At 46.1% G+C, this 23,807-nt stretch overlaps 3 protein-coding genes across 6 annotated transcripts; 1 reads left to right on the forward strand and 2 right to left on the reverse strand.

Moving 5' to 3' along the window:
• Positions 1-951: 951 nt before the first annotated feature.
• Positions 952-8,444, forward strand: LOC308157230 (actin, alpha cardiac muscle 1-like; the record flags this gene model as incomplete). Of its 4 annotated transcripts, XM_080530750.1 has the most annotated exons (8): positions 952-1,080; positions 2,697-2,825; positions 3,656-3,766; positions 4,657-4,741; positions 5,966-6,127; positions 7,305-7,496; positions 7,893-8,074; positions 8,301-8,444. In XM_080530750.1, 8 exons carry the CDS (start codon positions 952-954, stop codon positions 8,442-8,444), a joined length of 1,134 nt encoding a protein of 377 aa, XP_080386876.1. The 4 variants fall into 4 exon arrangements, with proteins under 4 accessions (XP_080386876.1, XP_080386879.1, XP_080386877.1 ...); XM_080530753.1 differs by lacking the exon at positions 7,305-7,496; XM_080530751.1 differs by lacking the exon at positions 3,656-3,766.
• A 2,034-nt stretch (positions 8,445-10,478) lies between these two features.
• LOC308158335 (chymotrypsin B-like) lies at positions 10,479-15,118 on the reverse strand (the record flags this gene model as incomplete). Its single annotated transcript, XM_080531928.1, has 7 exons — positions 10,479-10,640; positions 11,474-11,607; positions 12,100-12,274; positions 12,379-12,457; positions 13,080-13,159; positions 13,365-13,468; positions 15,067-15,118. 7 exons carry the CDS (start codon positions 15,116-15,118, stop codon positions 10,479-10,481), a joined length of 786 nt encoding a protein of 261 aa, XP_080388054.1.
• Positions 15,119-19,099: 3,981 nt separating this feature from the next.
• LOC308157156 (chymotrypsin B-like) lies at positions 19,100-21,898 on the reverse strand. Its single transcript, XM_080530644.1, has 7 exons — positions 21,841-21,898; positions 21,494-21,597; positions 21,206-21,285; positions 20,530-20,611; positions 20,208-20,388; positions 19,620-19,753; positions 19,100-19,399 (listed from the first exon to the last, which is right to left on the reverse strand). The coding sequence occupies exons 1-7, from the start codon at positions 21,890-21,892 to the stop codon at positions 19,238-19,240; spliced, it is 795 nt and encodes a 264-aa protein (XP_080386770.1). The 5' UTR covers positions 21,893-21,898; the 3' UTR covers positions 19,100-19,237.
• Positions 21,899-23,807: the final 1,909 nt, after the last annotated feature.

A 23,807-nucleotide genomic window follows, 5' to 3' on the forward strand; every position in this document is an offset into this window, starting at 1 on the left:
ATATGTTGTCGGACTAGGTTAGTAAAATGGAAAGTGTTCTAAAGTTGTCTATCGTGTACAAAAGAAGAGATTTGGTGAGGCTGCATTCTCATTTTTATGCACCCAGATTGTGGAATGCACTGCCAGTTTACATTAGGGAAATATGTTCAAGTCAAGACTAAAAACCCATCTGTTTAATATTGCCTTTAAATGACTAAATAATTAAATTATGATTATATAACGATTGGAGCACTTTGAGCTGCAACCTTTGCAGGAAAAGCGCTATACAAATAAAGTTATTATTATTATTTTTATTCTTATTCTTATTCTTATTATTATTATTATTATTATTATTATTATTATTATTATTATTATTATTATCATATAATGAACAAGCCATGTAGTTGGGCAGGTGATTGTTTCTCCAGCCAGGAACAGTAGCTCTGCACCCCAGTGACAACTTCCTTCCAGAAGGCTGTGGCAGTAACCCAATATCCTGTTAGGTGTTGCTCGTCTTTAGTGAGAAAGGTTGTACAGATCCTTTGAATCCCTCTGATGCACTGGACCATCAGTCTGTCTAACATCAATCAGGGACACATTTGGAGAGAAAAGGCTTGTTAGCTGATTTATGAAACGGACAGATCTAGACCAAGTGACAAGCAGACAGCAAGACGTCTGTACGTAGTTGATGGAAATGAAAATGCATGCTATTGCAACAAGCAGCTGTAATGAAGGGTGTGCTTATTAAATGAATCTGTTTTCCCTCGGTGGTGTGTGTGTGCGCGTGCGTGTGCGTGTGCGTGTGTGTGTGTGTGTGCATTTATGCATGCGTGTGTCTGTGTGTGTGTGTCTGTGTGTGTGTGTGTGTCTGTGTGTGTGTGCGGGCATTTGTGCGTGTGTGTGTGTGTGCGCATTTGTGCATGCGTGTGTGTGTGTGTGTGTGCCTCCAGGTTTACAGCAGTTTGAGTGAAGATGTGTGACGAGGAGGAGACCACTGCCCTGGTGTGTGACAACGGCTCCGGCCTGGTGAAGGCGGGGTTCGCCGGTGACGACGCCCCCAGAGCCGTCTTCCCCTCCATCGTGGGCCGCCCTCGTCACCAGGTAAGCCCCCTAAGACCCTCTGGTCCTCTCTAACACCCTCTGGTCCTCTCTAAGGCCCCCTGATCCTCTCTAAGACTCTCTGGTCCTCTCTGAGACCCCCTGGTCCTCTCTAACACCCTCTGGTCCTCTCTGAGACCCTCTGGTCCTCTCTAAGGCCCCCTGATCCTCTCTCAGACCCTCTGGTCCTCTCTAAGACCCTCTGGTCCTCTCTGAGACCCCCTGGTCCTCTCTAAGGCCCCCTGATCCTCTCTCAGACCCTCTGGTCCTCTCTAAGACCCTCTGGTCCTCTCTAAGACCCTCTGGTCCTCTCTAAGACCCCCTGGTCCTCTCTCAGACCCCCTGGTCCTCTCTGAGACCCTCTGGTCCTCTCTAAGACCCTCTGGTCCTCTCTAAGACCCTCTAGTCCTCTCTAACACCCTCTGGTCCTCTCTGAGACCCTCTGGACCTCTCTAAGACCCTCTGGTCCTAGTGGGCCGCAGCAGGGAGTGCAGTTCTCTCCTTCTCGGTCTATAGGCTTAACACTGGAACAGCCAGTGTGTGAGTAAAGAAAAGTGTTGTATCTTTGCACTCAATCAAATTTCAGGACCCTCCTTTCATGACTTTTCCTAGATATGCGGCCAACTAATTGTCGTTGTGTGTAAATAGCAGCTTGAGCATTGTAAAGGGGGGCTCTTTTAGTAGGTAAAAAAGGCACGGCTGTTCTAGTGTTACGGTTTTCTTACGAGCTTGTGTGGCCGGCGCCTTAGACTCTTGCTCAGGTGGAAAAACTCTGAGAGGCGCACATTTGGTGTCAGTCCTACCTATATTTGTGATATAGGATATCTATCATTAGAGAGGGATGACCTGAGTATTGCAGATAGAAATGTATCGAAGGCTCCCTATCATATGGAATGATCTGCTCAAAGCAATACATTTCCAATTGCAATGTTACTGGAGTATCTCACCCTACTGGTACTGATTATGTCCATAAGGTTCAGTAGCTATATAGTCAATAGCAGCTAATTTTAGCCATAATATCATAGGAGAGATAGATTATCACAATGTTATAAGATCGAATCGATTATCCTGTGGAATATTGAATTGTGGACTATCGTTTACTTGAATATTCAACTTTCAAGAAATATGATATGTTTGGCTTTGTGCCTGCCTTTCTCTTTCTCTCAACACACACACACACACACACACACACACACACACACACACACACAGACTGTAAATGTGCTGTGTGACAGGCGATAATGGGAGGTAATATGATTAGCACGTCCCTAAGTCACACCCGTATAAGAACTCCAAATCCCATCGCCTCTGGGGGGGGATTGACTCTTGACTCTCTCCATGTGCCCACTGTCACCATGCCAACATAACTGGTGTCATTATCAACTCGCAAACAGCACGTGTCGACTTATGACAGCCAACCAGGTTCATGCTGATAAAATCCGTAGTTCCCATTTAACCCTTAGTTGCCACGTATAGAAACGTTTAGAAGCTGCTATTGTCAGAAAGGTGATTTTTAGAAGACAAAAAGTCGATCATGATGTTTTTGTCATTTGACTCTCCTATGGTATAACTCCCATCCTCCCTCCCTCCCTCCCTCCCTCTCTCTCTCCCTCCTCTAGGGTGTGATGGTGGGTATGGGTCAGAAGGACAGCTATGTAGGCGACGAGGCGCAGAGCAAGAGGGGTATCCTGACCCTGAAGTACCCCATCGAGCACGGCATCATCACCAACTGGGACGACATGGAGAAGGTGAGGGGCTGAGAGTAGAGGTCTGTGCGGGCCTGAAATCTCGGCCCAAGCCCGTGGCATTCAGGCCCGGTCCGACTCGACCCGACGAGCTACGCATTTACCCCAGCCCGAGCCCTACCCGGGCCCGGAGCCTATTTTCATGCTGTGATGACACGTCGCTCGCACACACCCACATACACTTTTGAACAACACAGTCTTTATTATTATTATTGTTATTATTATTATTATTATTATTATTATTATTATCATTATCATTATCATTATCATTATCATTATCATTATTATTATTATTATTATTATTATTATTATATAACAACAGTCTTTGGATGTTTGTGTTCTTCTATCTTACCTCATCTTCTGCTACTTTTTAATTCCGTCCTCCTTCCTCTCCACCCTCTCTTCTTCTTCCCTCTACCCCTTCCTTCTCCCTCTTTTTTTTTTGACATGCCTGCTCGTGCGTCTGTCTGTCTCTCCGTCTCTCCGTCCCCCTCTTTCTCCTCCCTCTCTCTCCCTCTTTCTCCTGCTTCTCTCTCTCTCCCCCCTTCTCTCTCTCTCCCCCTCCCTTCTCTCTCTCCCTCTTTCTCCTCCTCCCTCTCTCTCCCTCCTTCTCTCTCCCTCTCTCTCTCTCTCCCTGTCTCTCTCCCTCTTTCTCCTCCTCCCTCTCTCTCCCTCCTTCTCTCTCTCCCTCTTTCTCCTCCTTCTCTCTCTCTCCCCCTCCTTCTCTCCTTCTCTCTCTCCCTCCCTCCCTGCTTCTCTCTCCCTCCTTCTCTCTCCCTCTCTCTCCCCCTCCTCCTCTCCCCCTCCCCGCCTCTCCCCCTCCCCCTCCTCAGATCTGGCACCACACCTTCTACAACGAGCTGCGTGTAGCCCCAGAGGAGCACCCTGTACTGCTGACTGAGGCGCCACTCAACCCCAAAGCCAACAGGGAGAAGATGACTCAGGTTGACCCCCCCCCCCGCCCCCCCAAAAACACCACCATGGTCTATTTAGTCAACATAATCACCTACACACTCCCTCTCTCTCTCTCTCTCTCTCTCTCTCTCTCTCTCTCTCTCTCTCTCTCTCTCTCTCTCTCTCTCTCTCTCTCTCTCTCTCTCTCTCTCTCTCTCTCTCTCTCTCTCTCTCTCTCTCTCTCTCACACACACACACACACATGTACACCTATACACACACACACCCACACACACACATACACATGTACACACACACACACACATACACATGTACACACACACACATACACACATACACATGTACACCTATACACACACACACACACACACACACATGTACACCTATACACACACGTACACCTGTACACACACACATACACATGTACACCTATACACATACACACACATGTACACCTATACACACACGTACACCTGTACACACCCACACACACACACACACACACATGTACACCTATACACACATACACATGTACACCTATACACACACACACACGTACACCTGTACACACCCACACACACACACACACACACACACACATACACACACACATACATATGTACACCTATACACACGTACACCTGTACACACCCTCACAAACACATGTACACCTATACACACACACACACACACACACACACACACATACACATGTACACTTATTCACACACCCACACACATGTCGACCTATACACACACACACACAATATCCCCTAATTGTGTCTCCGTCGACGTCCCTCTTTCTCTTTCCTGTGACGTTCTTTCTGATTGGACATTGTCATTGTTTGACCTCTCTCTGCCCCCTCCCTCTGTCAGCCCGTGTCATCCACGTGAGACCGTCTCTCTGTCTCGTCTACAGATCATGTTTGAGACCTTCAACGTGCCCGCCATGTACGTGGCCATCCAGGCTGTGCTGTCCCTGTACGCCTCCGGTCGTACCACAGGTGAGATTGTCAGAGGGGCACACTCCCTAGGACCGCTCTCTCTCTCTTTCTGTGTGTGTGTGTGAGAAGTGAGAGGCACTTCACAGTGCACACTTTGGAGTGAATGACAGTAATCTTTTGATGTTTTTTTTTTCTTACTTTCGTTACTTTTAACTTTTTAACTTTTTAATTCTGTCCCTCCCTCTCCACCCTCTCTCCTTCCTCTCCACCCTCTCTCCTCCCTCTCTCCTTCCTCTCCACCCTCTCTCCTCCCTCTCTCCTTCCTCTCCTCCCTCTCTCCTTCCTCTCCACCCTCTCTCCTTCCTCTCCACCCTCTCTCCTTCCTCTCCATCCTCTCTCCTTCCTCTCCTCCCTCTCTCCTTCCTCTCCACCCTCTCTCCTTCCTCTCCACCCTCTCTCCACCCTCTCTCCTTCCTCTTCTCTCTCCTTCTCCCTTGGTTTATTTATTTGAGGCAGCTCAGTCGTCCAAACCTTAGCGACGACACACAACTGAAATGTACTTGAGAATGATAGGATATGGTGCTCTGTTTGTGGTTCTGATATGGTGCCATGTTTGTGGTTCTGATGGCAGTTGGTGAAAGGGGGAACAAGTCAGCAACCAATGTTCAGACTTAAAAAAAATAAAAATAATAATCAACGTTGTTGAAAATCAATGACACATTCGCTAGTCAAGCCAGTTTGCTAACACAGCTTGTTTTGTGAGCCTGCTAACAACAAGGTAGCAGTGGGGATTACTCACAGAATCCATTGCATTGCAGTGTTTTGGCTTGACTAGCGAGTGTGTCATTGGTTTTCAACAATGTTGACATTTATTTAAGATTTTCAGAATAAAACTCTGAACATTTGGATTGGTTGCCGACTTTTCCCCCTTTCACCAGCTGCGTCACATAGGGTGTCCTCTCTGTGGTTCTGACATGGTGGGGCGGCTGTGGCGCAGGAGGTAGAGCTGCCGTCTAATGATGACAAGGTTGGCAGATCGGCGGTTCGAGCCCCGGCTGGCCACATATCGAAGTGTCCTTGGGCAAGACACTGAAGCCCAAATTGCTCCCAGTGAGCGGGCCGGCGCCTTGCATGGTAGCTTGGCCGCCATTGGTGTGTGAATGTGTGTGTGAATGGGTGAATGAGAGGCCGTTGTAAAGCGCTTTGGATAAAGGCGCTATATAAGTGCGGTCCATAGGGTGTCCTGTCTGTGGTTCTGACATGGTGTCCTGTTTGTGATTGGAGGTATCGTGTTGGATGCTGGTGACGGTGTGACCCACAACGTGCCGGTGTACGAGGGCTACGCTCTGCCCCACGCCATCATGAGGCTGGACCTGGCCGGCAGAGACCTCACTGACTACCTCATGAAGATCCTCACAGAGAGAGGCTACAGCTTCGTCACCACCGGTACACACACACGCATGCACACACGCACACACATACACACCTACACACACTCACACACACTCACACACACACACACACACACACACACACACACACACACACATACACCTACACACACAAAAAATTGTGAAAAATGTATGCACTCACTGCATTGTAAGTCACTTTGGATAAAAGCGTCAGTTAAATGGCATGTATTATAATTCTATTATATTACACACCCTCCCCCCCACACACACGCACGCACACACACACACACACACACACACACACACACACACACACACACACACACACTTCCATACAAGTGGAAACATTGTGCTACTCTGTGTCAGACACCCTGTGTTGACAGCCAGAAGGTCGTGGCTGGTGAGAGCCCAGCGCGGCAGGTGCACCATGGGACACTGAGGGACAGAAATAGAGACAGAGCCTCTCATCACTCCATCATCGGGGGGAGGGAGTCAAGAAGGGAGGAGGAGGAGGAGGAGGAGGAGGAGGGCCTCTGGACCAACAAGTGTAGGGAGGGATGTGAACTCAGGAAGACAGGAGACTGGGCAGGGGGTTTTAAGGACAGTGCGTGCACGTCGCTTGACAACATGTCCTTGAGTTGTGCGTGTGTGCTGGGGGGGCGAGGGAGAGACGAGGCTGTTGCTTTATGGGAAATCTATTTCCTGCTTTCGACGGGCGTGAAACCTGGCTAGTGGCTCTCTTGCTTGATGGCTGAATATATACACACACACACACACACAAATACATAGTGGGAGAATTGGAGAGTGAGGGAAAAAGAGTGGGAAAGAATTAGCACCCATGGTTGCGTGCGTGTGTGTGTGTGCATGCGTGCATATGCATTGACAGCTTGCGACAGCGTGCATATGCATTGACAGCAGCTCTCTCTCCCTCTTTCTCCTCCTCCCTCTCTCTTTCTCCCTCCTTCTCTCTCTCTCTCACTCTTTCTCCTCCTTCTCTCTCCCTCTCTCTCCCCCTCCCTGTCTCCCCTCCTTCTCTCTCCCTCCCTCTCTCTCTCTCCCCCTCCCTGTCTCCCCTCCTTCTCTCTCCCTCCTTCTCTCTCTCTCCCCCTCCCCGTCTCCCCTCCTCCTCTCTCCCTCTCTCTCTCTCCCCCTCCCCGTCTCCCCTCCTCAAAATGTCTTATACCCCTTCGTCCATGTGTCCGTCCCTCCAGCCGAGCGTGAGATCGTGCGTGACATCAAGGAGAAGCTGTGCTATGTGGCTCTAGACTTCGAGAACGAGATGGCCACCGCCGCTTCCTCCTCTTCCCTGGAGAAGAGCTACGAGCTCCCCGACGGCCAGGTCATCACCATCGGTAACGAGAGGTTCCGCTGCCCCGAGACCCTGTTCCAGCCATCCTTCATCGGTCAGTGGCTGCGAGCCGTCGATGATCTATCTGTGTCTCGGTTGTCCTCGTTCGCGTGTGCTTTGAGTCACGTCCGCACACTGGCGTTCGTGTTCTTGTATCGATGTCATATAACGAGGGACAGGACTTTTTTATTTTCCTGACCATGTGACCTGAACCCCAGGAATCCATTTCTCCTTTATTGATAGCATGTTTACCTGTGTTGTGATGTTAACCTCTACACACACACACACACACACACACACGCACACACACAATATCCCCTAATCGTGTCTCCGTCGACGTCCCTCTTTCTCGTTCCTGTGACGTTCTTTCTGATTGATAGCATGTTTTCTTTTCTTCTGTTCTGACTGTGATCAAATGGGATATTGAACCTCTGTGACCCCCCCCCCCCAGGTATGGAGTCTGCTGGCATCCATGAGACCACCTACAACGGCATCATGAAGTGTGACATCGACATCCGCAAGGACCTGTACGCCAACAACGTCCTCTCCGGCGGCACCACCATGTACCCAGGTATCGGTGACCGTATGCAGAAGGAGATCACAGCCCTGGCTCCCAGCACCATGAAGATCAAGGTACGTGCCGAGCACACGCCGACTGTTACACACTCCCGTTACCATAGAGAGGCCAAGCGCGCCACGATCTCGTAGAGTCTGTGTGTTAGTGTTTCTGGTCAGTGAAGTTGTTTGTTGTTTGGGAGACCTGTGGGAGGTGCGAAGAGCACGAATATGACAAGAGTGCGTCAAGTTCACGTGCTCACCTGACACCCCCTTTCTATGGCCCATCCCCCACCCCCTGTAGATGATCGCCCCCCCTGAGAGGAAGTACTCCGTCTGGATCGGCGGCTCCATCCTGGCCTCCCTGTCCACCTTCCAGCAGATGTGGATCAGCAAGGATGAGTACGAAGAAGCCGGACCTTCCATCGTCCACAGGAAGTGCTTCTAAACCCCCCCTCACCCACTTCCTCCATCCTCCTATCCCACCCTCCCTACCCTACCAATGGTCAATCCCTTCTGATCCCCAGACCAACGACCTCTGACCCTTGTGTCTTACCCCTGTGACTAATTTGACCCCGTCCACTCACATACGCTCTGGCTCTCTGCAACTGGACTCTCTGGTTCTGGTACTTCATGCAAATAAATGTTGCTGCTCATTCATTCACTCACACTGGGGCGTGTGTGACTCCTTTATTATGCAGACATTGTTACACGACAAAGGATGTCAGGGATCGTAGTATGGTTCAATCTCTGTCTGTTCTCATGTCACACGCTTTTTTTTATCTCTGACACAAACAAGGACAAAACTACAAAAAACGATCCAAAACGTTTCGAGGTGATGGCGATTTGGAGGTGACGGTGCAGCTAAAGTGATAGGTTGTCATACTGTCACTACAAACGTCAGAACAGGGAACAAAGAATAGAACACGGGGGGGGGGGGTAGTGGTGGTAGTGGTGGATAGTGAGTTGGACTTGATCGGAAAGGTTGTGAGTTCAAATCCCGCCTGAAACCACACCACTACTAGTGTGCCCTTGAGTAAGGCACTTAGCCCTCAGTTACTCCAGGGGGAATGTCCCTGTAATTCGTAATTGTAAATCGCTTTGGATTAAAAGCGTCTGCTAAATGGCAAAATTAATTAACACACCTCAGACTGCAGATTTTGGACAATTGACTCTTTTCAAATGATATTCTGAAATCCTTGAAAATGTATCAAATAAGCACTACAAGACATGAGATTAAAGCCTGGTACACATATAAGGATTTTCTAAATCTTAACAGATTTTTTTTATCTGAGAGAGACACCACACATGAAGATAAAAAATCATGGATTGAACAGTTTTGATCGTCTTGTGTGTTCTGTGCTTCGATATACGACCACATGCATAAAGATCTGTTCTCCGACAGTCTGGAGTCTCGTTCCCCTGAGCCAGAAATCTCGCGTGATCAGGGTAGTAGTACCCTGACTAACCTGTAGGAGGCAGCCATGTGCGACAGAAGAAATAAAGTGCCGAAGAACGAAAAGAAGAAGACGAGTCAGTCAGCTCGCTTCTTCATTGGCTACCTTCCATTCCACGTCACAATCAGATTCGGGTGTTGTCAATTTCTCCCACACATTTGAGGATTTTTGGTCGTAAATATTGAACACGTTTAATATTTACGATTGTCGGCCTCGACCATTTCCCGAGCAGATTGTCGGGAGAAATAGACTCTTAACACACCTCACACCAAAGGATAATCTTGTAGGATAATCTTTAGAGCCATCCGATAATCAGGCATTTGCTGTCCTTGGTCGGAAGGGGGGAAATCGGGCTAAAATCGGCCAGATTATCTTTGTGTGTACCGGGCTTTGATTTACAGTCGATGGCTACCGTATTGAAAAAACAGGTGCAAACTTTTCTAACATCCAAACACTGAGTTACAGTGCCCTGTACCAGTCAGGACAACAAGCACTGATGTTCATGTGTTTTTATTGAAGGTTGTCGCATGTCCAGTTTAGACAGAAGAGTGAAGCTCTCAGTTCTCAGTGATTGAACCACAGGTGTTGTTATGCTGGTCGGGGCAGGACAGGGCAGGTTAGGGTTACGGTCAGGACTGAGATCATGGCTCGAGGCTCTTAACACTAGAACAACCATGGGTGGGGTCATTTGACCCTGTGAGTAAAACATTTTGTTATTTCTTTGCACTCGATCAAATTTCAGGACCCTCCTTTCATGACTTTTCCTAGATATGTGCGTTCTACCACCCAGTATCCTTACATTTTCAAAATCACATCAGGATAAGCTAGTATGAAGCTATTTTGCTTCTTCTTTTTTTCATTTTTGGGTGTGTCGGCTAATTTACAAGATGCGCCAACTAGTGGTCGTTGTGTGTAAGTAGCAGCTTTCCATTGTAAAGACTATTGACTATTTGACCCCTGAGGCGCCCCCTGAGACCCCTGCGGCGGCTCTTATAGTAGGTAAACTAGGCGCGGCTGTTCCAGTGTTAGTAGGTGGTCATGGTCTGGTCCACCCAGGCACGCAGCTCGGTGACGCGGGCGTAGACGGCGGGGGTGGAGGTGGTGCACCAGCGTTTTCCCCAGGACACGATGCCGACCAGGGTCCAGGCGTTGTCCTTCTGACACACCAGGGGGCCGCCGGAGTCTCCCTGCAGAGAGAGAGAGGAGGGTGGGGAAAGGCAGGGGAGATGAAGGAAAGAGAGTGGGGTTGGTAAGAACATGATAGAGAGGTGTTAATTAAACAACATTAAAAACAGTAAAGAAGTCAAAAGGTTTAAGTCAGGGGTGCCCAATACGTTGATCGCAAAGGTAGTGTGGGTAGATCGCATGGCATTGGAAAAAAAAAGAAAAAAAGTTAGCCATCCTCACAATGGCATTTGCCACTTGATTGATGTGCTTATGTGAACAATAACATATTTATTGCTTGTGTACATGAACAGGCAACACACTTTTTTTTTTTTAAATGTATGTGTATCTATCTGGCCAGCCTTTGTGTTGCAATTATGAATCTATGACTATCTTTGTATGTTCTATATCTATCTATCTCGGAAACCTGTTTGTGTTACTATTTTACAATAACTCTTGTTTATTTTATAGTCTACCATCTCCTCTGATTCTTGTCCCCCCACTTTTATCTAATTGTTACACCCCATATCCCTAGATCTTATATGGGGTTGTGACACAAGCCTAAACAGTGTGGGCATCCCTGGTTGAAGTGAAGAGATGGATGGGTGAGGGGTATGATGAAGAGGTGGATGGGTGAGGGGTGTGATGAAGAGATGGATGGGTGAGGGGGATGATGAAGAAACAAGAAATAACTCCAATGAGGGCTCAGTGGGATAAATTAGAATGATGATTTAAATTGGCAATGGAAGAGAGAATGGAAGTTCAGAGAGAGAGAGAGAGAGAGAGAGAAGTATTTTGAGGAGAAGATTGAAAGAGAGAGAAGGTTTGTGAGGTAGAGAGGCAGAGATGGTCTCACCATGCATGAGGAGGCTCCATCGCCACCAGCGCAGATCATGACATCGGTGATTTTGCTGTCAAAGTGCTTCTGACACTCCTCGTTGGAAAGCAGAGGCAGAGCAGCCTGCTGCAGCTCATTGGGGGCATCAGCATCTGTGTGGGAAGGGGAATTTATTAGTTAGAAGTATTAGAAGGGGCGGCTGTGGCGTAGGAAGTAGAGTCGGCGTCTAATGATCGCAAGGTCGGCAGATCGGCGGTTCGAGCCCCGCCTGGCCACATGGCGAAGTGTCCTTGGGCAAGACACTGACCCCCAAATTGCTCCCAATGAGCGGGCCGGCGCCTTGCATGGTGGCTTGCCGCCATGTGTGTGTGAATGAGAGGCTGTTGTAAACCGCTTTGGAATTTGGCGCTATATAAGTCAGTCCATTTACCATTTAGAAGTATTTCCAATATACAATTGTGCATGACCAATTCATTTTCACACTATATCGACTGCTCTTCGTGGGAGAGAGGGGGGAAGCGTGTGTGTGTGGGTCTGGGTTACATTTACATTTACATTTTTTATATTTTCCAGACGCCTTATTCCAAAGCGACTTACAGTCGATACATTTAACTAAGCGAGTGAATCATCAATCCGGTTCTTACCGAGCCAGCGAAGCAGTCCCCAGCCGGAGGTCACACACGTCATGCCAGGGTGGAAGAAGTGGGCGGTCTCGGCCAGGCACACAGGAGACACGTTGGTGTTCAAGGTAGCTGGTGTGGACAACTTGATCAGGGCGATGTCGTTGTTGTAGGGGTCATAGGATGGATGGGTGAACACCTGGGGGGGAGGGGTTAACAAGGTAAGGAGGGAAGGTTTGATGGGTGGTTGGGGGGGGGGGGGGGGGGGGGTAATGGAATGAGGGTTCTGATTATGTGCTGTACCTGAGCAGGCTTGATGGTCTGGGTCTGCTCATTGCTGGAACCTCTGTCGTGCTCTCCAAGGACCACAAGGTGGTCGGTGCTGAAACGCAGCAGCAGGCAGTCAGTACCTCTACCAGTTCATCTATAGTCCACTCCTGACTCCAGCGCAGATGGTGCCAACGAAGGCGAGGCAGATCGTGACGTTAGAATTATAAGGTTCTATCTCCATTTTTGTCAAAATTGAGTTTTTTTACATAATCTGATCCATTAGGTGTTTATTAATGCCTGTGTGGTGTTATTTTAAAAATGTTGACATTTTTGAGTTAGTAATTCATAAAATACAAAGGTTCCATCTCACAAAACATAATGGAATGTAAAAACTTTGACGCTCAATATCTCTGACCTACCCTAAACGGAGATAGAACCTTATAATTCTGAGCTCACGTGATGTCATAATACCGTATCATTCTAAACTCACGTGATGTCATAATACCGTATCATTCTAAACTCACGTGATGTCATAATACCTTATCATTCTTAACTCACGAGATCTAGAAGCAGGCCATTTTGTAAACTTGAGTCTCCCACACTGAAGGCCTGTGTGTGTGTATGTATGTGTATGCATGTGTGTGTGTGTGTGTGTATGTATGTGTATGCATGTGTGTGTATGTGTGTGTGTGTGTGTGTGTGTGTGTGTGCATGTGTGTACTGTATTTTCTGACCCGACGTTGCAGTGAGCGGCAGTAACCACCCAGTTCTCGTTGATCAGGGAACCTCCGCATAAGTGGAAGCCGCTGGTTTTCTGTCAAAGGGGAGAGCAGCAAGCTTATACAGGTGGTCAAAACATTCTAACATCCTTACATTATAAACACTCACGTATGGGACTGAACCACTAACATTCCCAAACCGTCAGTGTTCGTCATCAATACTAAAAGGACAACAGAGCCTAGCTGGTGTCAGCTTGGCTGGGGGACATGATGGACCAAGAGGACCAGATGGGGACTCACCTGCAGAGACACCTGCCAGGGCCAGGAGTGAGGGACAGCCTCCTCACCGTTGACGATGCGGGCGTAGCCAGTCACCACAGGGGAGATGGCGGGGGTGCCGCAGCCTGGACACAGGAGATGGAGGAGTCACTTACTGAAGTAACACTTTGGCTTATAACCTCTCCTGTATTGTTTGTTCCATCAATCGAGGCAAGCCAGTAAAACGTCCTCCATGGAGTCACAATCACTATATCTCTCACTTCTATTCCTAAACCAAGCTACAGGTCTAACTGATGTCCAAACCAATCTGAGTTAATACAGAGAGAGATGCTAGTAGGGAGGTATCCATATTAGAGACGCCACTTGATTTCAAATCATGGCCCTGGCTCGGATTGTAGAACTTGAATGTAAGGGACTTACGAACCCAGATTTTCTTTTCCTATATTCCTGTCCTGGGTATTGTTCTTCTTTGTTTATTTATGTAGCAGACATTTATTTATTCATTTATTTATGTATTTATTAATGTAGTTTAGTCTAGTGTTCTCAATGTTAATAAAGGTGTTCCACAAGGTTTGATTCTAGGTCGATTGCTGTTTACCATCTACATCGATAATGTTGGTTCTGTCCTTGAACAATTGTAAATTGCATGTTCATGCTGATGATAATGTTGTCTACTCCTGTGTCTCCTCAGTTCAGCAGGCTGTTCTTGACCTTCAGCATGACCTTTGACCTTCAAAAGGTGCTGAATGAGGACCAAACTAAATGTATGTTCTTCTCTACTTCCTGTTAAATTGATTACAATGATCTGCATAATATGTGTACCCTGAAAGGAGCCCACAATTGAACAAGTCCCACATTGTAAGTACCAGGGGGGTCATTTATAAAAAATGTCATAGAACTGGCAGAGGAGAACATGGTTGCTAAGCTCACCATAGATAACCACCAGCAGAGGGGAACACAGTTGCTAAGCTCACCATAGATAACCACCAGCAGAGGAGAACACAGTTGCTAAGCTCACCATAGATAACCACCAGCAGAGGGGAACACAGTTGCTAAGCTCACCATAGATAACCACCAGCAGAGGAGAACACAGTTGCTAAGCTCACCATAGATAACCACCAGCAGAGGAGAACACAGTTGCTAAGCTCACCATAGATAACCACCAGCAGAGAGGAACACAGTTGCTAAGTTCACCATAGATAACCACCAGCAGAGGGGAACACAGTTGCTAAGCTCACCATAGATAACCACCAGCAGAGAGGAACACAGTTGCTAAGTTCACCATAGATAACCACCAGCAGAGGGGAACACAGTTGCTAAGCTCACCATAGATAACCACCAGCAGAGGAGAACACAGTTGCTAAGCTCACCATAGATAACCACCAGCAGAGGAGAACACAGTTGCTAAGCTCACCATAGATAACCACCAGCAGAGGAGAACACAGTTGCTAAGCTCACCATAGATAACCACCAGCAGAGAGGAACACATGTTGCTAAGCTCACCATAGATAACCACCAGCAGGGGAGAACACAGTTGCTAAGCTCACCATAGATAACCACCAGCAGAGGGGAACACAGTTGCTAAGCTCACCATAGATAACCAACAGCAGAGGAGAACACAGTTGCTAAGCTCACCATAGATAACCACCAGCAGAGGGGAACACAGTTGCTAAGCTCACCATACATAACCACCAGCAGAGAGGAACACAGTTGCTATGCTCACCATAGGCAGCACTGACGAAGGCGAGGGAAGATATTAACCAAAGGAAATCCATTGGGTCAATGTGAGCTTCTGAGAGGACCAGGCAGGGTGGCCACTCTACCTGGAAAACATGGAAAACATGGAAATTATTGAGCCCTGTTCCATACCTGGAAAATGTAAAATGAACATGGAAGTCTTGTGTTGTCCTGGAAAATGTGATATTGAATGTCAGCCCTGAGACAGAGAATGGATGGTGATGAGAAGAAAAAGCTGAAAGATGAAAAAGACAAAAAAAGACTGCTAATATAATGATTAAAAAAACACTTTAAAAGTGTTTGGAAACGTGTTCAGTGTATATAGTTTGTACAGTTTAATAAAATGGCGCACTTCTTCAGCTGTTTGCATTATTCCATGTGTTAATTATCAATGAGCCACAATCTCTAAGCATTTAAGAGCTGATCGATCGCACATCTCTACTAGACTGCACATCTAGACGGCACATCTTTTAAATCAAGTAAGTAGTCAGGTGTCCTCTGGGGGTGGGCGGGTGGGGTGGACGGGCGGGCGGGGATATCATCACAAAACTTGGTACCTGGAAAATCGAGAGGTGGTATGGAAAATGATTTCAAGGCAGGTGTGGCAACCCTGGCAGGGCACACTATTTATCTCTATGTCCTGTCCCTCATCTACCAATGAGAGACCTTGGTTGGGCCACCTCACCCCACAGTCCAGGTTCAAACATTAACCCTGGGACTGGGAAGTCTTTACATGTGGTGATCTTAGAATTATAAGGTATTATGACATCACGTGAGTTTAGAATTATAAGGTTCCATCTCCGTTTAGGGTAGTTCAGAGATATTGAGCGTCAAAGTTTGTACATTCCATTATGTTTTGTGAGATGGAATCTTTGTATTTTATTAATTACTAACTAAAAAATGTAAACATTTAAAAAATAACACCACACAGGCATTAATAAACACCTAATGGATCAGATTATGTAAAAAACTCAATTTCGACTTAAAATGGAGATAGAACCTTATAATTCTAACGTCACGATGTGCCTTTACATTTATGAAGGTAAAAACTCAAAGAACACATTTAAAACAAATAAACTTAGTACAACTCTCGTACCTCATTATAGCCGATAATATACAGTTGTTTTACTTATTTTTCAACATAGTACAGTATTTCCAGTGTGTTCTTGATACATTGGTGATAGAGAAGGCAAGTTATAATGTAACTAACTATTCTCGCAAAACTTTTGATATGAAAAATGCTACATTTTCATACAATCTGTTTCAATGAAAACAACTGAACAGATCTTTCAGAAAAATATTTAAGTAGACATACTAACTTGTTGTGAGAAATATTTAGTAACGCCAGAGAAATCATGATAGGCAAAACAGCCTTTTTCAATTCAATGTCCATAAGACTTTCACTTATATTAATCAAATTTCTCTTTTATTGTGATCAACTATGTATATTAACAGTTGGAAAGATTAAATGCACAATATGAATATCAACGCAGTTTGGATGAATGAAAATCAAAATCAACCATTCTCATTATTGTTGTACCCCCCCCCCCCCCCCCACCATGACCACACACTGTACATACTTGTTGTTTTGTCCCCCCGCCCGAACTACCCATTGTACATATTATATGTCTGTCCCCCCACCCGAACTACCCATTGTACATATTATATGTCTGTCCCCCTGCCCGAACTACCCACTGTACATACTTTGTGTTTTGTCCCCCGCCCCCACCTGTGGTGTATGTCCCCACCTGTCCTACCCGCTGTACATACCTTATGTTTTGTTGTAATGTTCTTCCCATGTTGGATGTATGTTTATCTTGTAGATAGCACTAGTTATTTGTCTGTATTATCTTGTAGATAGTACTAGTTTTTTGTCTGTCTTACATGTAACGATGAATTGAGTATCAAGGACCCCAATTGAAATAAGCCAGTGGCTTTCTTGGGTTTTTATCCTGTTAGTTGACCTTGTATGTAATATGTACTTTCATGTACCTACTTCTGCAAATCTTCTAATAAAGTTTTCAATCAATCAATCAAAAACTCAGGACGAATGTTGAATTTTGATTTACTTTCTGGGGTTTTTCAAAGAGTTGTTGTTGTAATCATGTAAATGGTAAAATAGGGTGTTTAGATTGTTTCAAACATTGCAAAGGAGGGAGGGAAATGTAGCAGGTGTACACTGTGACGGGTGGTAGACGGCGACAGATAGGGAAAGGGTTGTACTGAGTACAGAACACAAGACCACCGGAGACTGAAGGTCAGCGTGTACACCCCTCGAGAAGGGTGAGAAGTTTGTGATTGCCCAGTGATGATAAACACCTGATACATGTTCAGTTTAACCTCAAGACTAAAAACTCACTTTTGGAATCTGGTTCATACTCACAGCTATTTTTAAGCACATCTTTTGTTATATATGTTACGGTACATGTGGGAATACGGTACATGTGGGAAAACTAGGGTTAGGGTTAGGTTCTAGGGTGACTTGGTACATGCTGGCATGTCTAACCCTAACCCTAACTTTAACCCTAACCCTACCCCTAACCCTAACCTTAACCCTAGTATCCTAGCACCTAACCCTAACCCTAGTTTTCCCACATGTACCGTATTCCCACATGTACCGTAACATATATATTAAAGATGCAATCCATAATTGTGAAACGTTCTAATGTTTTGGTCCGGATGTCAGCAACCAATCAAAATGTTCAGACTTTTATTTTGAAACACGGAAATTCATTTCAACGTTGTTGAGAATCACAACACAGACTCGCTAGTCAAGCCAAAATATAGCAACGTAATGGATTCGGTGAGTAATCCCCACTGCCACCTAGTTAACTATAACACTACTTTACATTGTTAGCAGGCTCAAATTATTATTATTATTATTATTATTATTATTTAATCAATTTTAAATTGAGTCTATAACACAACAAAATGTGGAAAAGTTATTATCGTCTGGGGCTGTTTTCATGGTTTGGGCTAGGCCCCTTAGTTCCAGTGAAGGGAAATCTTAATGCTACAGCATACAATGTGATTCTAGAGAATTGGGTTACCCTAACCCTAACCCTAAATATCATCTAACACCAAATCATAGAGCCCCAGGAGTAAGTCAAGGAAGGAACTCCCCAGATATCCTCCAGAGCGGAGCGTAGCAGCGAGGTCAAGGGTCAAGGGTCATTCAGAGAGCAAAGTCATTCTCATCCATACATGTGTCCGGGGTCACTCTTCAGGGGGTCTGTGTATTGTAGAAAAGAGTCTGGGAGAGATTTAATGAATTCATGTGCAATTCTAGAATGTACAGAACAGTTAATAGTCAATAAACCCTATACCTTGGTGTCGTGCACCATTGAGCCATCCAGCTATTGAGTGACACGAGTCTGCTTTTAGATCTCAACGCCCCCCCTAGTCTGGAGGGGACCAGAGACAATTACTCAATCTTTTTGACGAGATCGCAGACTAGTAGCAATGTTGGGGTGGTGGAGGCCTAGTGGATAGTGAGTTGGACTGGTGATCAAAAGGTCATAAGTTCAAATTCCACCTGGGAACACCACCAGTGTGCCTTTGAGTAAGGCACTTATTGTTGTAATTTATACATTATTTTTATTTATTTATATATAATTGTTTTAGATTGTGCCTATCTATCTGTAATTGTATTATCTTAGTGACCTCCCACTGCTTCATTCTAACATCATTGGACCCAATGTGAATAGCAATATCCCTATACTGCTTAAGCTAACTTGTTTTGTTGGACGCCAGCACTTTCTGATTAGCTGCTACAGTTTAGATCTAAACGGGCGGCTGTGGCGCAGGAGGTAGAGCCGCCGTCTAATGATCGTAAAGGTCGGCAGATCGGCGGTTTGAGCCCCGGCTGGCCACATGTTGAAGTGTCCTTGGGCAAGACACTGAACCCCAGATTGCTCCCAGTGAGCGGGCCGGCCGGCGGCTTGCATGGTAGCATGGCTGCCATTGGTGTGTGAATGTATGAACCAGTCAGGACAACAAGCACTGATGTTCATGTGGTTATTTTATTGAAGGTTGTCGCATGTCCAGTTTAGACAGAAGAGTGAAGCTCTCAGTTCTCAGTGATTGAACCACAGGTGTTGTTATGCTGGTCAGGACAGGGCAGGGCAGGTTAGGGTTACGGTCAAGACTGGGCACTCTTAGTAGGTGGTCATGGTCTGGTCCACCCAGGCACGCAGCTCGGTGACGCGGGCGTAGACGGCGGGGGTGGAGGTGGAGCAACGGCTGCTTCCCCAGGACACGATGCCGACCAGGGTCCAGGCGTTGTCCTTCTGACACACCAGGGGGCCGCCGGAGTCTCCCTGCAGAGAGAGAGGAGGGTGGGGAAAGGCAGGGGAGATGAAGGAAAGAGAGTGGGGTTGGTAAGAACGAGATAGAGAGGTGTTAATTAAACAACATTAAAAAACAGTTAAGTTTAAGTGAAGAGATGGATGGGTCAAATTAACAAAGGAGAAGAGAATGGAAGTATATATGTAAAGAGGAGCATTTTTTGAGGAGAAGAGAGAAAGCTGATCCCCTCACCATGCATGAGGTAGCTCCATCGCCACCAGCGCAGATCATGACATCAGAGATGTTGCTGCCCCAGAAGTTCTTGCACTCGTCGTTGGACAGCAGAGGCAGAGCGGCCTGCTGCAGCTTGTTGGGGGTGAACATGGCTGTGGGGGGAAGAAGGGGGTATTGAGTTTATCAGTATTAGATGTTTTTCCTATACATTTCTATATACAATTGTGCATGGCCAATTCATTTTCCAAATATGTATATGTTACGGTACATGTGGGAATACGGTACATGTGGGAAAACTAGGGTTAGGGTTAGGTGCTACGTCCACTTGGTACATGCTGGCATGTCTAACCCTACCCCTAACCCTAATCCTAACCCTAACCCTACCCCTAACCCTAACCTTAACCGTAGCACCCTAGCACCTAACCCTAACCCTAGTTTTCCCACATGTACCGTTTTCCCACATGTACCGTAACATATATATTGACCCTTTTTGTGAGATAGAGGGGTAGGTGTGTGTGTGTGTGTGTGTGTGTGTGTGAGTGTGTGTGTGTGTGTGTGCGTGCGTGCGTGCGTGCGTGCGTGTGTGTGTGTGTGTGTGTGTCTCACCGTTGTAGCGAGTCAGTCCCCAGCCAGAGGTCACACACTTCATGCCGGCGGAGAAGACATCGGCGGTCTCAGCCAAACACACAGGAGACACGTTTTTTGTCAAGGTGACGGGGGAAGACAACTTGATCAGGGCGATGTCGTTGCTGATGGTGCTGGGGTTCCATGATGGATGGGTGAACACCTGGGGGGGGGGGGGGAGGGGTTACCAAGGTAAGGGGGGAGGTTTGATCGTTGGGGGTCGGGGGTTAACAAGGTAAGGGGGAGGTTTGATCGTTGGGGGTGGGGGGGATAATGGAATGAGGGTTCTGGTTGGGTGATGTACCTGAGCAGGCTTGATGGTCTGGGTCTGCTCATTGCTGCTGGAAACTCTGTCGTGCTCTCCGACGACCACAAGGTGGTAGGTCCTGAAACGCAGCAGCAGTCAGTCAGTACCTCTACCAGTTCATCTATTCGGTTGTTAAGTCGTGACGTGTTTACGGGTCCAAAGTTGGCTGAGGCGCTGTCTTCGAAATGCCCCAGTAATAATAATAATTCATTATATTTATATAGCGCTTTTCCGAGGCTCAAAGACGCTGACAAATATGGGAAAAACGGGAAAGTGCTGTGTCCCTTGTTGTATGAATAGATCCCAGTCTAAAAAACGATTGAACTGTCATTCTACCGCTGTAGTACACTGGTACTCTGGTGCGGGGAATTTCTGGTTTGGACCCGGAAATTGCTAAACGTCACGTTTGACGTCAGACTTAACAACCGAATAGTCCACTCCTGACTCCAGCACAGATGGTGCGTGTGTGGTGCGTGTGTGGTGCGCGCGTGTGTGTGTGTGTGTGTGTGTGTGTGTGTGTGGTGCGTGTGTGGTGCGTGTGTGTGTGTGTGTGTGTGTGTGTGTGCGCGCGCGTGTGTGTGTGTGTGTGTGTGTGTGTGTGTGTGCGCGTGTGTGCGTGTGTGTGTGTGTGTGTGTGTGTGTGTGTGTGTGTGTGCGTGTAAACATTTCTGACCTGACGTTGCAGTGAGCGGCAGTAACCACCCAGTTCTCGTTGATCAGGGAACCTCCGCAGAAGTGGAAGCCGCTAGATTGCTGTCAAAGGGGAGAGCAGCAAGCTTATCCAGGTGGTCAAAACATTCTAACATCCTTACGTTATAAACACTCACGTATGGGACTGAACCACTAACATTCCCAAACCGTCAGTGGTGTTCGTCATCATTACTAAAAGGACAACAGAGCCTAGCTGGTGTCAGCTTGGCTGGGGGACATGATGGACCAAGAGGACCAGATGGGGACTCACCTGCAGAGACACCTGCCAGGGCCAGGAGTGAGGGACAGCCTCCTCACCGTTGACGATGCGGGCGTAGCCAGTCACCACAGGGGAGATGGCGGGGGTGCCACAGCCTGGACACAGGAGATGGAGGAGTCACTTACTGAAGTAACACTTTGGCTTAACCTCTCCTGTATTGTTTGTTACATCAATTGAGGCAGGCCAGTAAGAAGTCCTCCATGGAGTCACAATAACTATATCTCTCACTTCTATTCTATTTCTATAACTAGGCCATTAACCATAAACCAAGCTACAGGTCTAACTGATGTCCAACCCAATCCTTGGAGACTGCAGAGTAAAAGACAGCTCATGCTTACCATAGGCGGCGCTGACGAAGGCGAGGCAAGAGACAACCCAAAGGAAATTCATCGTGTCGATGTGATGTGTGTTTCTGAGAGGAGCAGGACACACTATTTATCCCTGCGCCCCGTCCCCCGTCTACCAATGAGAGACCTTGGTGGGTCCACCTCACCCCAGAGTCCAGGTTCAAACATTAACCCTGGGACTGAGAGGGGGGGTGGTCTTTTTTAACCCTCCTCTCGTGTTCGTTTCTCCCCCTTTACTTTGGTGTTCCTGGTCAAATTTGACCGGTTTGTTTTAACTGCTCTTACATTAACACAAAAACCATTAATCATCACCAAATTTTCTTCAACACCCTCTTAAACTGTAAACAATGTCTCAGACTAGCGGTTAACACGAATAACTGCAGTGAATATACACTATAAGAATAGACACTGAAAATGTACTGGTTGTGGATGTGTGGGTGTGTATGGGGATGTTTGATGATGAACATAACATTGAATGGATGAATATAATCTAGGGTTACCCATTCATTTCCTATGGCGGTCATTTTTGACCGGGAACACCACAGGTGTTACAAAGTTGACTAAACCACTCAAAATTCAACGAAAGTGGTGATCAGCAATTTCACATGTTCAAATGCCTAGTGTGGAGGATATCAGAAGGCCTTCAGCAATCAAATGTAAAACACAATATTTATGATTGATGAAAGTTGTAAATCGGTTAGATTTGACCTGAACCCGACAGGAGCGTTAAATGTTGGAAATATTACATGCACAATATGAATATCAACGTGGTTTGGATGAATTAAATTCAAAATCAACCATTCTCAAGACGAATGTTGAACATTTAGATTTGCTGGGTGGGGTTTTTCAAAGAGTTGTTGTTGTGTTGTAAATTTCCTTTATTAAGATAAACCCCTTGAGACGTATCATCTCGTTTTAGAGAGGGTCCTAACATAATATCACAATCATAACAGCAGAAATAATAAGAGTACAATTATGACAAAATACAGACAGACAAGAGACAAACAACCACATGCATTACTATTACAATAAAACATTACAAACATAACCAGGCCAAAATGGATAATAGAATAAGGGAAGGTGGATCTACATACTATAATATACATACTACATTCTACAATATACTTAATACAGCTGAATATAATATATTAAGTGTAAATGGTGACAACTTCAAAGGTAACAAGAACAGTCAGTCAACAAGTAAAAAGACTTGTGTATGTGCATGCTTAAAACTACCAAAAGATGTGATGGATCTAATACTAACTGGTAAATTATTCCAATCAGCTGGGGCTTTAAAGCCAAAGGCTCTTTTGCCAATTGTTTTCTTAACGTACGGTGTAGCTAGTGAAATGGAACTGAGAGGAGTGCCTAGATCGGTAGTTGGATATAAAAGGAACAAGATACTGTTTTAAATAGGGGGGATCATTTAGATTAATACATTTAAATATACATTGAAGCCAGTGCATGTGTCTTCTTACATATGGAGATGGGAAGTTGAGTGCCTGATACATGTTACTGTAATCATGTAGATGGGAAATAGGGTGCTTAGATTGTTCCAAATATTGCAAAGGAGGGAGAGAACTGTAGCAGGTGTACACTGTGACGGGTGGTAGACGGCGACAGATAGGGAAAGGGTTGTACTGAGTACAGAACACAAGACCACCGGAGACTGAAGGTCAGCGTGTACACCCCTCGAGAAGGGTGAGAAGTTTGTGATTGCCCAGTGATGATAAACACCTGATACATGTTCAGTTTAAACTCGCTTTTGTAACCTGGCTTATACTGACAGGCATTTTTTTTTCAGCCCATCATTTGTTACATATTAAAGATGGAATCCTTCATGTGTTGCTCTGGGGGGAAATTCTTGAACACATTTCAAAGCTTAATAAAGATTAAACATATTTCAAATATATTGTACATTGTTTGTTTGGAAATGTAATTTCATTAAATTAAATTAA

This window comes from Nansenia antarctica (genome assembly GCF_963989245.1).
Source record: "Nansenia antarctica genome assembly, chromosome: 5".
Classification (NCBI taxonomy): domain Eukaryota; kingdom Metazoa; phylum Chordata; class Actinopteri; order Argentiniformes; family Microstomatidae; genus Nansenia; species Nansenia antarctica.